The 15,712-nt window shown below is 35.9% G+C and overlaps 2 protein-coding genes across 12 annotated transcripts in view; both read left to right on the top strand.

Moving 5' to 3' along the window:
• synj1 (synaptojanin 1) overlaps positions 1-7,389 on the top strand; it is a 23,506-nt gene extending 16,117 nt beyond the window's left edge. For 3 of the 11 annotated variants that reach the window (XM_016528371.1, XM_016528372.1, XM_016528370.1), the window contains 12 exons: positions 287-365; positions 493-655; positions 754-939; positions 1,699-1,737; positions 1,918-2,049; positions 2,258-2,296; positions 2,607-2,654; positions 3,016-3,054; positions 3,393-3,439; positions 3,528-3,717; positions 4,545-4,849; positions 6,203-7,389. In XM_016528371.1, the coding sequence (XP_016383857.1) occupies positions 287-365; positions 493-655; positions 754-939; positions 1,699-1,737; positions 1,918-2,049; positions 2,258-2,296; positions 2,607-2,654; positions 3,016-3,054; positions 3,393-3,439; positions 3,528-3,717; positions 4,545-4,849; positions 6,203-6,991 (2,056 nt within the window). In that variant the 3' untranslated portion in view covers positions 6,992-7,389. Of the gene's footprint in view, positions 1-286; positions 366-492; positions 656-753; positions 940-1,698; positions 1,738-1,917; positions 2,050-2,257; positions 2,297-2,606; positions 2,655-3,015; positions 3,055-3,392; positions 3,440-3,527; positions 3,718-4,544; positions 4,850-5,078; positions 5,103-6,202 lie in introns of all 11 variants that reach the window. The other 8 variants (XM_016528379.1, XM_016528378.1, XM_016528373.1 and 5 more) reach the window with 8 other exon arrangements.
• A 3,957-nt stretch (positions 7,390-11,346) lies between these two features.
• LOC107720626 (sodium/hydrogen exchanger 6-like) overlaps positions 11,347-15,712 on the top strand; it is a 10,285-nt gene continuing 5,919 nt past the window's right edge. The window contains exons 1-8 of the mRNA XM_016528369.1: positions 11,347-11,697; positions 13,083-13,282; positions 13,405-13,482; positions 13,634-13,710; positions 13,804-13,916; positions 14,010-14,115; positions 14,489-14,630; positions 14,739-14,844. Coding sequence (XP_016383855.1) covers positions 11,424-11,697; positions 13,083-13,282; positions 13,405-13,482; positions 13,634-13,710; positions 13,804-13,916; positions 14,010-14,115; positions 14,489-14,630; positions 14,739-14,844 — 1,096 coding nt within the window. The 5' untranslated portion in view covers positions 11,347-11,423. The remainder of the gene's footprint in view (positions 11,698-13,082; positions 13,283-13,404; positions 13,483-13,633; positions 13,711-13,803; positions 13,917-14,009; positions 14,116-14,488; positions 14,631-14,738; positions 14,845-15,712) is intronic.

Genomic DNA, 15,712 nt, shown 5'->3' with positions numbered 1-15,712 from the left:
TAAATGTGAATGTGCATTAATTCATCCCACTCACAAAAAACAGATTTAGTATTCATCAAAATGAATTAAAACAGTGAAATGCAAACTCAGAATATGACGCAAACCTGCAATAATTAAATATGTTAAATAACACAAATGTATTAATTAATACATTTATAAAATAAATGTATTAATGTACTAATCCCATGTATGTATGTATGTGTGTGTGTGTGTGTGTGTGTGTGTGTATACATATCCGATATTATATACATAAATTATGAATACATATTTTTTTTCTTCTGAACAGGTTTGTTGAAGAGAAAATGTGGGTGACATTTTTGGAGGGATATTCTGCTCTAGCAGCTCTATCTTTGAGCGCCTCTACTGTAAGAGACTCTACTGTTAAGATTACATATTAGATATTGACAATAAAAAAAAAATTCACATGCACATGTATTGCATGGAACCCTAATATTGACCTTTTTTACCATCCCTCTTTGTGTTTGCATGCAGGTGAATGGTAAGACCATAGACATCCGTCTGAGGAGTCCAGGTTGGATAAAGAGTCTAGAGGAGGAAATGAGTGTGGAGAGAATCTGCGGCAGCATCCCAACATCCACCAGCTCCACCCTGCTGGCAGAAAACTCTGACATGGGAGAAGAGTATGACATGGAAGGTGTCACACCTTTTTGAGTTACATGGTACCAAAATTCAACAGGAATCTATGGAACTCTGGAACAGTATGGAGTTAGATTTTTATCGCTGTGTTGACAGGTGATGTGGATGAGGAGATTGAGGAGATTTTACCCCAGCACCTGCAGCCTGGAGCAGGCATGGATCTAGGCGCGTCCCCTGCCACATCCCCACGCACCAGCCCCTGCCCCTCTCCTACCCATGGAGAACCTGCACCCCCCATCCGGCCCAGCAGAGCCCCTCCACGCACAGCTGGACCACCACAGGGTAGTGCTAGTATTTGACTGTATTCAACATGGACATACTCTTATGGATTTATATCACTTTTTGTCTTTGTCTTTATTTTTAACTACTGTTCAAAAGTTTGGGTCAGTAAGATTAAAATTTTTTGAAAGAAATTAATACTTCGATTCAGCCTTGATGCATTAAATTGATCAAAAGTGACAGTATAGACATTTATAATCTTAGAAAAGATTTCTATTTCAAACAAATGCTATTCTTTTGAACTTTCTATTTTTCAAAGAATCCTGAGAAAAATGTATAATGGTTTCAAATTTTAAGCAGCAGCAGCACAACTGTTTTCAACATTGACAATAAGAAATGTTTCCTGAGCACCAAATCAGAATATTAGATTGATTTCTGAAATAATCCCAGAATAAATTGCAATTTATAATAACTTAAAATAAAATAAAAAACAATTATTTTAAATTGTATTAATATTTCATAATATTATTTTATTTACAACATTGATTTTAATCAAATAAATGGAGCCTTTGTGAGCATAAGGTTCGTCTTTTAGTAACATAAAAAAAAATCTTACAGACCCCAAACTATATAGCTATATACAGTACATAAAGCATCAGGGAAGTAGAATAGGAAAAACACATTTTTAATAATGAGTTCTCTTCTGTAACCCTGTAGTAGATTTCAATATACAGAGTTATACAAAAATGTTCATTTCTCAAACTCTGGCACATACAAAAATTCCAGTGCATTAATTTTCCTTTGTTTTTACACTGCAAAAAGGAGGATTAAGCCCAGCATCCATTAGAAGGGAACTGGCAGGTAAAGAGTGCTGTTTGCAGAGGTGTTGCTGATGTGCTTCAGTGGTTCCTGAGCTCTTATAGAGTGTGTGTCTCAAGGCTTCTGTGTGGTTTGCAGTGCTGTAAGCTGAGCTAAATCCCTCAGGCTGTTGATTTGACACGTGTGATAATAGCATGTTTTTTTTCCTCTCTCTTTGCTCAGGTTCTCCTGTTGATGGTCAGCCAGCTGGAGCTCTCTCTTCACAGGGACTAGAGCCAAAACGTCCCCCTCCTCCACGCCCCAACGCCCCACCAGCCCGACCTGCACCTCCGCAGCGCCCACCACCACCCTCAGGTACAGCTGTGAAATCTTTGTAAATGTTTACACAGGCATGACAGAGTTTTGATTTTAAAGATCTGTTCTTATCCAGAAGTCATGAGTTTTATCTGAGATTGAATCACCCGTATGAATGAGCGCACTACATTAGATACTATGTTTTCACTTGTTTTTTATTTTACTTTATTTCATTCATTCATTTCACAATCTCCTGTGGTTACTAAAGGAGGCAGAAGTCCCACACCTGTTAGGAAAGATTCAGCAGGTAATTCTGTACATGAACCAGCACTGTGTATTAGCTGTGGAATATTGGCTTAATGCTGTTTAGTGTTTATTGATTTGGATAATTGCACCTGATAGTAGGTTGGCATAGCAAAAAATGTCTGGCTGACTTTGGTTTGTCCGTTTGGTTTCTTCATGCTTTTCCTGAGCCTCATTGTAAATTTGGCTTTATGTGGTATAATATATTAAATATGAAATATTAAGTAATTATTTTGCCATGTGGATTTTGTTCTTCATTACTGATTTTTTTTTATAATGTAATTTTTGGAAACATTGTGAATTTTCTTTCGAAGGCTTTGCTGAGCCTCTCGATCTAGAGTTTGATGTGACTGATTATGAAGGTAATTTAGGTTTTAGACGTTTTTGGCAGTGTTTGTTATTGTGTATGATGATCACCTGATCACTTGAGACCTCCTGCACTTGCTAAGAGAAATGGACTAATGGGGCAGGGGTGTTTAGTTCATCCATCTTGCCATGATGCAGTGCATGAAGTCTCTTTTGGTTTAGTGTTTCAGTGTGAAGTGATGGGTTGAGTTAGGTGAATTAGCTTTTGTAAAAAGAGAATGATAGAAATTATCTCTCCATCAGGTAAGGAGTCTGTTGGGTCAGATATATTTTCTCCCTAACTAAAATAGATGCTACGAAACAGAAAATAATTTGTGATTTTTTTTTTTTATAATTCTTCTCTCATGCTGACAAAAGGACAAAAAAGCCCAGCGTTAGCACGTGCAGATGCAGCTGGTGAGTTCCTACACACTCTGCCTTTGCTCATCAGCACTCCAAAATAACATCAACCATCTGTAACTGACAGAAGATTTCATTGACGGACATATTTGGGACTTCCTCATGCCAGAATATTGTAACCCCAGGCTAGTTTCAACACAGAATAGAGCTACATTCTTTACAGGAGCATTGATCTGACGTTTTCCAGACTTACTTTTAAAGCATCTGTTTAAATTTAGTATGGAAAGTATTGTTTGGTTTGTAGAAATTGTGCCAATAGGTTTACTTATATTTTTATTAACTTATTTCATATAACTATTACTGAAAGTTTGATTATTGCATTGGCTGTTTTTCAGGTCGAGGTCAAGCCACCGGATCAGCCCCTGGAGGCGCCCCACGGCCGGTGGGTAGACTAAATGATATTTAAAAATAGTTTAAAAAAAAATTTTAAAAAGTAAAATACCATGTTAAAATTATATTTTTGGCTTTAGATCCCACCTCGAGCAGGAGTCATCAGCATCCCTCCTCAGGCTAGACCTCCTCCTCCTCCTGCTCATCCTGGGGCCCCCAGACCCATAGCAGAGGTGCATCCTGGGGCCCCACGACCCTCACCTGATAATCACCCTGGAGCTCCAAGACCCGTTCCTGAACCCCAAAGCAAACCGTCTGAACTCCCTCTGGGTTTGTTCAACACTTCTAATGACTTGTTCATTTTTCTTCAATATTTTTTTTTACATTTTCTTTTATTATTGTTATTATTATGTTTTATAATGCTTTTTTTGTTCAATAATGAACATTTTAGTAAATAGGATTCTGATTTTTCAGATTTTGATTTATAATAAGGTCTGTCAGAGTGTTTTTAGTATAATTGAGATACTATTATAGTTTTTATTAGTATTTTTGAACCTTTTTTTTTCAGTTTTCGTTTAAAGTTTTAGTTTTGTAGTGTTTTTGTCATTTTGAGTTGTTTTTGTCTTTTTAAATATATGTCTATATAGTTTTTATTCATTTTCATTTCAGATTTACTTATTAATAAATTAATAACTAATTAAAATAAATTGAAAAGGGAAATGTTGCCTTGACAACTAGCTAAAAATAAACATTTTATTGTAGTTAACATTTATTTCATTTCAAGTAACGAAAATGTTTTCAATGGTTTTAATTTGTTTCAATTTTAGTTTTAGTTAACGATAATAACCCTGGTGTCATTACACCATTCATGTTTTAACCAATAAGTCATTGTGAATTTCATCAACACGTTGTTTAAAATGAAATTTTTAACCCCTTTTTACATCTGTAATAATACATATTTCTGACTGAAACAGGATATTTAAAGGTACATTCACAACCTAAAATTATTAAAATGATAGTAATAATAATTATTACATATATTATTGATAATGTATTTTATTATTATTTAATAATTATTGATTATTTATTGATTTAAACGCACCTTACCATTTTAACAACTTTCTATCATGTAATAATGCTGTGTGTCTGTCCATCAGGTCCACCCCCCACACTGCCAGGTCCCATGAGGCCTCAGATGACATCACCCATGCAGCCCCAGTCCGTGTCGCCAATGCAGCCTCCAGTGCAACCTCAACTGCCCCCACCCATACAAGCCCAGCTCCCTCCACCAATGCAGCCCACCTTCCCTGCCCCGCTGATGCCTCAGCCTGCTCCTCAAGCGTCTGCTGGAGCCGCTGCCACCTCTCAGCCCGGACTGGCATCTCCCAAGCCTCCACCCCGGAGCCGGTCCTCTCACGCACTGCCACCTGAGTCTGCTCCTGCTCCTGCTCCTACATCTCAGGTTAGTCCTCTTTCTCTGCCCACATCTGCATGGATGTCAAGAGCACAAGCCCAACATTTAATTGTGATAAAGAGAGACAGGTACCCACAAGAGCCCATCCTGGGGTCATTACCCAGCTTTAGGGGCCTCTTCTTCTTTTTCTACTTTTCTAGTAATATCGACTTTGTCCAGGTGGTTCTTATAGTCATGTTTCGCTCTTCTTGATGCATGTGTCTCTCTCTTTTACTAGCAGGAGCAATCCTCAGGTTGACAGGTACTGGATTAAGTCATTTCTAGTCTTTACGTTGTCTTCATGGCATCATAGCCAGTAGTCACAATGTATGGGTGCTCATACATATAGGATCCTCCATGTTATAGTTGTTTTTTCCCCTTTCCATCTTTAATTTAACCTTCTTTTATTTTAAATATCAGAGAAGTGTAAACTTAACTTGAACCCCTTGACATTATTGTATATTGCAATTTCTAGAAAAGGTACCAGGTTATGAGTTTAATGTTGTTCTGACAGGGGGTTCAAGGAAAGTGTCATCCAGTATTCGTTGTGGGTATTGTTTGTTTTTGTTTTTAACTGTGATATAATTGTTTTCAAGTCATTTTATGAGTAAGTACAGCAGCTTCACTTTACCTCTAGTAGACTTGCACACTAATTATGTTTTTGATGTTGTATAATGTTGTTTTTTATTGTTTCATTAGACGGTTTAATAAACAAAATTCAGATCTTTCTGATTTTGATTTTTTTTAAGGTCTGTCATTGCACCATTTATGTTTTAACCAACAAGTAATTTTATTAAAACTTGTAACAAACACATGATTTATAATTAAAAGTCAACATGAAATGTTGTTTTATGTCTGTAATGATACATATTTGTGAGTGAAACAGAATATTTAAAGGTGCATTAAGAAGTTTGGTGCCAATTTACTGAATTGTTTAATCTAAAATATGAAAAGAAATGTATAATTTTATTGTTACTGCTTGAATGTTATGTCATTCATTTAAAAAAGAGTTTAAATTTTATTGTATTACTTCAAAAATGACCCCCAACAGCCAAAGGGGGCAATTATTTGTCAGCTTTTGAACCTAAAATTCCCCAAACTAGTTGTTACTACTTCAGGCAAGTTAGTTTAGTAGAATAAAAATAAATAAATAAATAATGTTCCAAACAGCAAAGGTGTGACCATTTCTTGAAAAGCTTAGGAGGGTTAAGGAAGGTTACAAAGACTATCATGTTTCCGCAATATATTTAATAAAATCAAATTTGATTTCATGTTGATTCTGCAACTTCATTGTGTTGTAGCTTCTCCTTAAACTGTAAGTTTGATTTCATATTGTAGCCCTTGTGTGTTTTCTTTCCCCAGGCCAAGGTCATGAATGGAGTCCAAAGAGAAGCACAATGGAATCTAGACCCCTTCGACATGCTTAACACCCAGTCCCTCTTCCAAAATTCACCGTTCTCCGCTTCCCTTCCTTGCTCCTCTTCCTCATCCACCCCCTCCCCTTCTTCTTCCTCCACTTTACCCAGCTCCCTCTCCCTGTTCTCAGCTCCGGACACCAGCAGCACTACATGTCTCCTGCCTCCCCCTGTTCCCTCCCGCAGCAAATCCCAGGAGACCCTCCGTTCATCCCCCAATCCGTTCCTCACAGAAGCCCAACCCAGACCCAACAGCACCAACCCTTTCACTGGCAACTTGTTGTCCTCCCCACGCCGATCGCTCACGCCCGATTTCTACACCCAGCAGCAGGCCCAAGAGGCCAGGTCGGGCCTCAACAGGGCCATGTCAACTGTGGTTCACAGTTCAACTCTTCCACCATCGTTCTCAAGACAACAATCCTTAGTTCCTGCTCCAGCAGCAGCCCCAGCCAAACAAACCCAAAAGTGGGTCACATTCGATGACGTTTCAGACTTCCTTTCAATGAAGGCTCAATCCGCAGGTGGGACCGGCCCGCCGCTTATACCCACGGTCTCATCTGTTCCCTTCCCACAACCCCAGAGCAGCCTCCCCAGCTCAGGCTTTGGCATGGACAGCAACTGGGCGTCGCTTCCCACTTCCACGTTTCCCACAATCCCTCCTCCGATCCCAACCAGGACTAATACCAGCATCAAAAACGCCCACATCCCTTCCAGAAACGAATTCACAGAGAGATGATACAGCGGAGAACGTGTATGTAAAATACAGAGAAAATATTATTGTGTATCTATAATACGAGTATGGTTTGTATAATAGCGTGGTGTTGGAAGGGTTGACCCGTTTGTCCGAAATAAATCCAACCGTTTCTTTTAGCCCAACGTAGATGGGAAACCAAGAGGAAATCAACACAGTATGTTAGTATATTTTCAGTTTTTAAAATAATGGGCAAAAAACCTGTCATTTGCGTATCAACCTGCATATACACACATATGTGTGTAACATTTTACACTTCAATGGCCAGATTTAGTTTATTATACATTAGGCCAAAGATTTAAGCTACATGATCGGATGTAAAAAATGTACAAATATTAAATTATATATCTCATTGCGATTACAATTTCATCCTCTGCTTACCCTCATGCACAGAAGATATTTAGAAAATTTATTTTGTTTTTTGTTTTTTTTATTTGGACACCATTGACTTCCATTATATGGACAAAACCAGTTGAAACATTCTTCAAAATATGTTCTTGTATGTTCCACAGAAGAAAGAACATTAAACAGGTTTGTAAAGACATGAGAGTGAGCAATTGCTAATTTTTTGGTGAACTATCCCTTTATTCTGTAACCCAATGCAAATAAGAAAACTTGTTATTATCAAACGCACAGATTTAAAATGCCTGGCTGTGTCTGACGTGTTCTACGCCATCATATCCGTAAAATGGGCTTGACCAGAGATACTTGTTTGTTGTTAAACTCATTATGAATGTGTCTTTTACCTGTTTCTATTGCCTACGTTTAGGTTCAGAGCCTGCAGCAGTAACTGTTGCTGTGCTTTTCTGCATACTCAAATCAAGAGTCTTTATTTTTCTGGGTGTTCACGCAAAAGACCCCCTCCCACCCCTCATTCATCCTGTAGCACGCCCGATGTGCTTAGCTTGTCGAAATATATCTTCTATACATATTCATAGTGATTATATGTCTTCCTAGTGGGGAAAAATGTAAAGTAGTTCTGAATTGTGATTATATTTACAGCATATACATGCCATATCTAAAGTGCACTGAAGAGCTCTGTCCTCTAGGCTTTCAAACACATTTCGAGTGGAGCATGAGGGTCACAGCGGCTCCTCTCATTCATCAACACTGTATATACATGTGCTTTCAGTTCATCTGATCCAAAGCTCACGGCAGAACTGCTGTATTAAACATGTGTTGTGTGTGTTTGTGTGTTTGATTTGGTGGGTTCCTCCTTCAGGATTTTGGTCATGCTTTCTTTTGTGCAATGTGTACTTATTCGCTCAATGAAATCGTGTTTTTTAATTTCGATGAACAGGTTGTTGATAAATCTATTTATTGTTATGTGGAGGAATACTGTGCTGTATTTTGGAGTGCGCCGTCTGTTTCTGTGTATTTTAGCTGTTCGTGCGAGTGCGCTTGCGTGTTTGCATCGCCATATTGAGGGATTCGGATATCTTACGAGTCTGCTGACCCCAGAGTCATAGCATTATGTCTTCAAACTGATTTTGAGAGAAATATTTATCAAATATGGTATAACCTTGAGAGGAAACACAAAAAGACGGATTTTGAATGGTGCAACATTTAAAGTTACCTTTTTGTAACAATGCCTTGTTGATTAAAGTCTGGAGTTCAAAGGCCCCAAAGGTGTTTATTTGGTTCTGGGAAAGCATATCAGGGTTCAGCCTCAGTTGTTTTTGTTAATTGTATAGCATTCCAGACTGTGCTGATGCATTATGGGTGAAAGATCAGCCTTCAGGCACTTATTTTATGTGAGCAGTCGATTTACTCATGTTATGCAGGTTTTTAATGTCCCTCAAGGGCATATACTGAAATGATTAATTCTTGGTTAAAGTGTATGTATTTCAGGAAAGCAGTATTTTACTTGTGCTTTTGTTCCTTGTTTACATTTTAGGTACAAATTTAACATCTGCATAGCTGTTTAAAAGTTCGCCTGGGACGTGTTGAGCAACATATTTTGGCTTTAAGCATTACAGATTTATTTTTGGAGCTTAAAAGCACTGAAAAGTTTGTCTCTTTTTGGGGTTTGGTTGAGGAATGGGTCAGAAGAAGCCAGCCAGCAAGATTGTGTGAATTAATGCATGAGAAAACCATTCCAAAATGCATTCCAAAGCACTAACTGTGAATATCTCCAGAATACAGACACGTATCAGGTTGTGGATAATCTATATATTTTTTTCTTTTGATGACTGATGAACACAATGTAACCACTTAACATTCAAAGGCATTAGAAGTAATTTGTTCAGGTGTTCTGTATGTAATGAAAGCGTTGGACCTGACATTGCTAGCGCCAGTTATTAATGAGAAGCAAGGTTTTATAGGAATTAACTCCTTTTGTGAAGTTAACGTTCATTTGTAGCTTTTAGCCCAGTAGTAAACAAGTCTGTGGAATTAAACTTATATGTATGTATACACAAACCACAAAACTGCAATTCAGTAACAAGTACTCGATCTGTATTTGAAGTGCACACAAAAAGTGCACATTTATGTATGGAGCAATTGATGTTGTATGTATGCAATAATAAATGTATTTCAACATGAAACATACTGCTATTAATTATTGGCTGCAGCAGATCATATTACATATGACAACATATTTAAAGACACAACAGCTATTCAAAAACCTTACTGTAAAATTGCATTTTTTTTAATTGTATAAACATAATTTTATTTGAATGTTAGTTTCTGAAAAATGCTAATTAAGGTTTTAATTCAATTCAAGTTTATTTGTATAGCGCTTTTCACGATACAATTCGTTGCAGCTTTACAGGAAATTAAGTTTCTACAATATATTTAGTAGTAGCTTATCAGTGGTGAGTCAAGTTGATGTCGCCTACATATGGTAGAAATTTACGGTAAAATTCAGTTAATGACGTAACCAAACAGACGAACACTATTAACAGCAATATATGTTGCAATCAAATTTGTAGCAAAATTTGGAGGTTTATGTTGTTTCAGGGTTGGCATCATCTGAGGTCCTCTGAAGGGTTGGCATCATCTCTTCTCAGGTGTTCGGTCATCTCAGGTCTTCGTAAGGGCTGGATACAGACTGAAGCTTGTGTAATTCCTAGATGTCAATCCCGTGGCAAAGTAATAATATTTTGTAACTGATACAGAACTTAATAGGTAGCCAGTGCAGCGACTGTAAAATTGGGGGTAATATGATCATATTTTCTTGACAAGGACTCTAGCCGCTGCGTTTTGGACACATTTTGGACCTGTATCTTGTTTATTTATGATGCAGGACAACCACCTAGCAGTGCATTACAATAGTCCAGTCTCGAGGTCATGAATGCATGAACTAGCTTCGGTTTTTTCGCTTATTTCAGTTGCCGAACATTCCCTAACTCGTTGCCTTTTCTAGTGCAGCTCAACCAGGTCTCGTCCCATTTGTCGATCTTTGTGATATCACAAATCTCGAAAAATATGCGTTGTAGTCCAAACGAGTCGTTCGTTGTAGTTTTTGAAAAGTGATTTCTGTTCAATAAAATATCTCCTTTTGAAGTGGACTTTGAGCTTTGTAACTTTGCAGATCTTTTTTATGCTCAAACAGCAACATTACAGACTAACTAAAGTTGAAAAAGTGAAAAGGCATAATAGGGCCCCTTTAAACGAATTCAATAGGAGAAAATGATTGGTCATCCAATCTTTTACATTTTTAACACACTCTGTAAGCTTAGATAATTTAGAAGTTTCATCTGGTCTTGTTGAGATATATAGTTGAGTATCATCAGCATAACAGTGGAAACTAATCCCTTATATTTTCTAACAATATTACCAGGAAAATTGCAGAGGACCTAGGATTTAGAGATTTTAACTCTTAAGCTTTTGATGTATTTTAATTTATGTTTAATATTTTCTGGGGGTTACAAGCATCTTTCACTGTCCATTTGTTCAAAAAAATGCTTCCTTTTAAAGTGCTTTAGGCCAATGTTGTTTTAGTATTATTTATGTAGTGTTTAATATTTAGAATTGGCTCTTATTTTTATGTTTTCCGTTTTCGTTTTAAGTTTTACTAATTTTAAGTGTTTTTGTTTTCTTTATTTAGTTATATATATATAATTTTAATGACAGTAATTTTAGTAATTCACCTTATTTCAGTTAGCTGTCAATTACAACATTTCTAATATTCGTTTAAGTTTTTAATCTATATAATTCATATTTATATTTTATTTCAGCTTTATTTTAATTAACGAACGTGAGTTTTAACAATTTTGGGACCTGTTTTGCCGCGATTTATTAGCAGAAATTATTCCAATTGTTCAGCAAGGTCTTTTATTCTGTAATATTTTTTTTCCGGTCAAGCTGCGGATATTCTTTCAAGGTTGTTGCTGCTGTCTTCACACCGCTATGTGACGGTAAATGGATAACCGTGATTCACATCAGAAACACCACAGCGCTCACAAACACAGTCATGATGGGATGTCAGAGGAGACGCAGCTCCGGCTCGGGGGCTTTTCTGCTCCCCCGTTTACTCTGCCTGCTGTGTTTTGCTGTCATTAGTCTGGCTGAGAACACGGAGATGGTGAATGTGGTAACGGAGAGGAAAGCGGAGGAAAGTCACAGGCAGGACAGCGCCAATCTGCTCATATTCATCACGTTACTCACACTCACTATCCTCACGATATGGCTCTTCAAACACCGCCGCTTCAGGTTCCTACATGAGACGGGTTTGGCTATGATTTATGGTGAGATTTATTTATTTTATATAATCATATTCAAGTTCACATTGAGGAACCTTGTGTAGGAGGGCACCAGAAATATGCACACACACTGTAGCCACTAATATGGGACAAATGTACAAAAAAAAAAAAAAAGTCTCCTAGTTTTGACAGATTTACAAAGCTGCTCAATTTAACCTGATTTACGTGAAGATTTTGTCTATTTGCAATTATTGTGTAATTAATACTTAAAAATCTAAATAAAATTTTTAAATGCACGTCTTAACTAAAATATATATTTTTTATTAAATTTAATAATACATTTAAGTCATTTTTAATTTAATTATTTTGTAATAAAAACTTAAAATGAAATAATTATAATTCTAATACATCTAAATTTAAATCTAAAATATTGTTCTTAATTTATATATTTTATTTTTAATGCATTATACATATATGTCAATATTTAGGCTAATTCAATTGTTGTGTAATGAATTCTTAAAAAATGAAAAACTGATCAATTCTAAATTGAAAAATAAGAATTAATTGATACATTTTAATAAATGTAATACATATAAATGTTTCAGTGGAATTTTTGTGTAATAAATATCTAAATTTAAATCTTTAATATAAGTCTTAATTAATTGATGTGTTTTACTACATGTAAGCTTATATACAGTCGTGGTCAGAATTATTGGCACCCTTGTTAAATATGATCAAAGAAGGTTGTGAAAATAAATCTGCAATGTTAATCATTTTGATCTTTTATTTAAAAAATTCTCATAAATCTAACCTTTCATTGGAGAATAAGAATTTAAAATGGGGGGAAATATCATTATGACATAAATGTTTTTCTCTAATACACATTGGACACAATTAACGGCACCCTTTTATTCAATGCTTTTTGAGACTCAACTATTTTCTGCAATTCTCCAGCTGTGGTCCTTGGAGAGTCTTTAGCCACTCAAACTCTCCTCCTCAACGTGCATTAGGACGGTATAGACACGCGTCCTCTTCCGGAGGTGCCAATAATTGTGTCCAACGTGTATTTGAGAAAAACATTTATTTCATTATTATTAGTATTATATATTCTTAAAATCTGAATTAATTTTATTTTAATTGATATATTTTAATACATTTAAATATAAAAAAAAAAAAATTCTGACATCATGTTGTTGTTGTTGTTGTTTTTTTTATTGGCAGTGGAGGATAACTCCATGTTATAACTCCATGTTTTACTGTAGTAACAATAATAGGTATTCTGGCAGAAACTATGATTACCATGGTAGATGTTTGTACTCGTAGCTTTATAACTGCTTTTGCTATTCTGTATTTATCTTTCATTTATTTTGTATCTCTGTGTGTGATTTGTTAAACATGCTGTGTATTTGAAATATGTTTTGTGTCCTCGGGTTTGTTTGTGGGTATAATTCTGCGCTTCGGTGTCCATTTGCCACAAGACTTAAATGACGTCACCTTGACTTGTGCCGTGAACAGCAGTCCCACCACCATCCTGGTGAACGTGAGCGGCCGATTCTACGAGTACAGCCTGAAAGGAGAGGTCCGGGACAGCAAGGGCCATGATGTGCCAAATGCAGAGATGCTTAGGAAGGTACTGCTCTTAAATCCTCTAAAATAACAAAAAATGTATTACTTGCTCTTTCCTCCTACTGGATGTGTGTGTATTTTTTGGGGTACAAGATTTTGTTCTCAAACGTATAAATTTGCTTCTAGGTTACTTTTGATCCTGAGGTTTTCTTCAACATTTTGCTTCCCCCCATCATCTTTCATGCGGGATACAGTCTCAAACGAGTAAGAATATGATTACAAACATTTCACAAGATACGTAGAAGGTCTGAAAGCAAAGCTTGTTTTATTAGAAATTCTGTCTCTTATCAATTGCCAGTGTGTCTGAGCTGTATTGTTTTATTTTAATAATTTCTTTATTTGTTTTAACTCTCAGAGGCATTTTTTCAGAAATTTGGGGTCTATCCTCTCCTATGCCTTTGTGGGCACAATGACAACATGCTTTGTTACAGGGTAAGTGATGAATTTTCTAAAAGAAGCTTTGTCATAAAAATATAGGTAAATGTAACATTATATATGATATAATTCATAATATCCTTTGTGCAGGTTGGTGATGTACGGTTGTGTGGTGTTTATGAAAGTCATTGGTCAGCTTGGAGGGGATTTCTTTTTCACTGACTGCCTTTTCTTCGGTGCTATTGTATCTGCCACTGATCCAGGTATAGATGTTGCTCTAAATTTAGATCTTATATTTCATATGTTAATCTATAATAAAAGTAATAATGATTGATTCATAACTTAATTGCTTACAGTGACAGTTCTGGCCATTTTCAATGAGCTGAAAGTTGACGTGGATCTCTACGCGCTGATGTTCGGTGAGAGTGTCCTCAATGATGCCGTGGCCATCGTCCTGTCATCGTAAGTGCACACCCTTATGTGCAAAAATACACACACACTTTCATTTTAGGTCCTCGGGGCTGTAGATTCCTGTGTTCACATAATCTCATCCTATGATTTTTTTTTTTTTTTTAACAGATCATGAATAAACAGGATTTTGACACTACCATTTAAAAGTTTGGGGGCAGTAAGATTTTTAAATGTTTTTATGCTTACCTAGACTGTATTTATTTGATACAAAATACAGTATAAATAGTAATGTTGAATTTTCAGCATCATTACTCCAGTCTTCAGTGTCACATGATCCTTCAGAAAACATTCTAATATGCTGTTTTGCTGCTGAAGAAACTTTTTTTTTAAATTATTATTATCAATGTTGAAAACCTACTGACAGATCAATAGTGGCATACCAGCCTGAGGGAGACAATCGTCACACATTTGACGGCAGTGCCCTGCTCAAGTCACTGGGTGTCTTTCTGGGAGTTTTCAGTGGGTCTTTTGCAATGGGGGCTGCAACTGGAGTCATGACAGCTCTGGTATCTGTCTTTATGTATTTAATTGTTTTAAATTCACTTAAACTAGTCAAAAGAAAAAAACAGTTCAAATCTAAGGTGGTTAATCTATTAATATGTGCTGTTGTTTAGGTCACAAAGTTCACTAAGCTGAGAGATTTCCCCTTGCTGGAAACGGCCCTTTTCTTCCTCATGTCTTGGAGTACGTTCCTATTGGCTGAGGCCTGTGGCTTCACAGGTATCTATGGCAACACTACACTGTTTAGTCACATGCTGCATATAACATCATGGAAAAATTCATACTGTTGGTTTATGCAGGTAATGTCTCTAAATTGTTTTAGAACAGGAATATTGGATTCTGATTGGTCAGTCTTGGCCTCAGTGGTCAAATATTTATCTGTATCTGTGCATTACTGTACAGCATCATCTGTGAAGATCATAAACTGCATTACTGGTCAAAAGTTTGGAATATTTTTTTTTTCTAAATGTTTTCAAAAGAAGTCTGTTTTGTTTACCAAGGCTGCATTTGTTTAATAAAAAATATAATAAAAACAGTAATATTGTGAAATATTATTGCAGTTTAAAAAAACTGATGTATCACGGTTTCCTCAAAAATATTAAGCAGCAAAAGCTGTTTTCAGCGTAATAATAAGAGAATAATAAGAAATGTTTCTTGAGCAGCAAATCAGCATATTAGACTGTTTGATCAAGTGACACTGAAGTCTGGAGTAATGGCTGCTGAAAATTCAGTTTTGCCATCACAGAAATAAATGAATACAAAACATTTTTTTTGAATTATAATAATATTTCACAATATTACAGTTTTACTGTATTTTAAGTGAAATAAAAAATTTTGTCTTTTTGACAATAAGAGACCATTCAAAAACTTTTTTCATTATTCCATTTATTTCAGACTTAAGTGTATAGTTTTAATCAGTGTTGTAATTAACTAAACTAAAACACATCTATTAACAATAGTTCTAAAATAAAAATAAAAATATTAGAAGAAAATGTAAAAATTGAAGTACTAAAATTACTACAAAAATTAAGCTAAAATAAAGAGTGAATATATATATATATATATATATATATATATATAGGTGCAT

The sequence above is a fragment of the Sinocyclocheilus rhinocerous genome, unplaced genomic scaffold (assembly GCF_001515625.1).
Source record: "Sinocyclocheilus rhinocerous isolate Xijiao unplaced genomic scaffold, SAMN03320098_v1.1 scaffold603, whole genome shotgun sequence".
Classification (NCBI taxonomy): domain Eukaryota; kingdom Metazoa; phylum Chordata; class Actinopteri; order Cypriniformes; family Cyprinidae; genus Sinocyclocheilus; species Sinocyclocheilus rhinocerous.
This window is presented reverse-complemented; position numbering and strand designations above follow the sequence as displayed.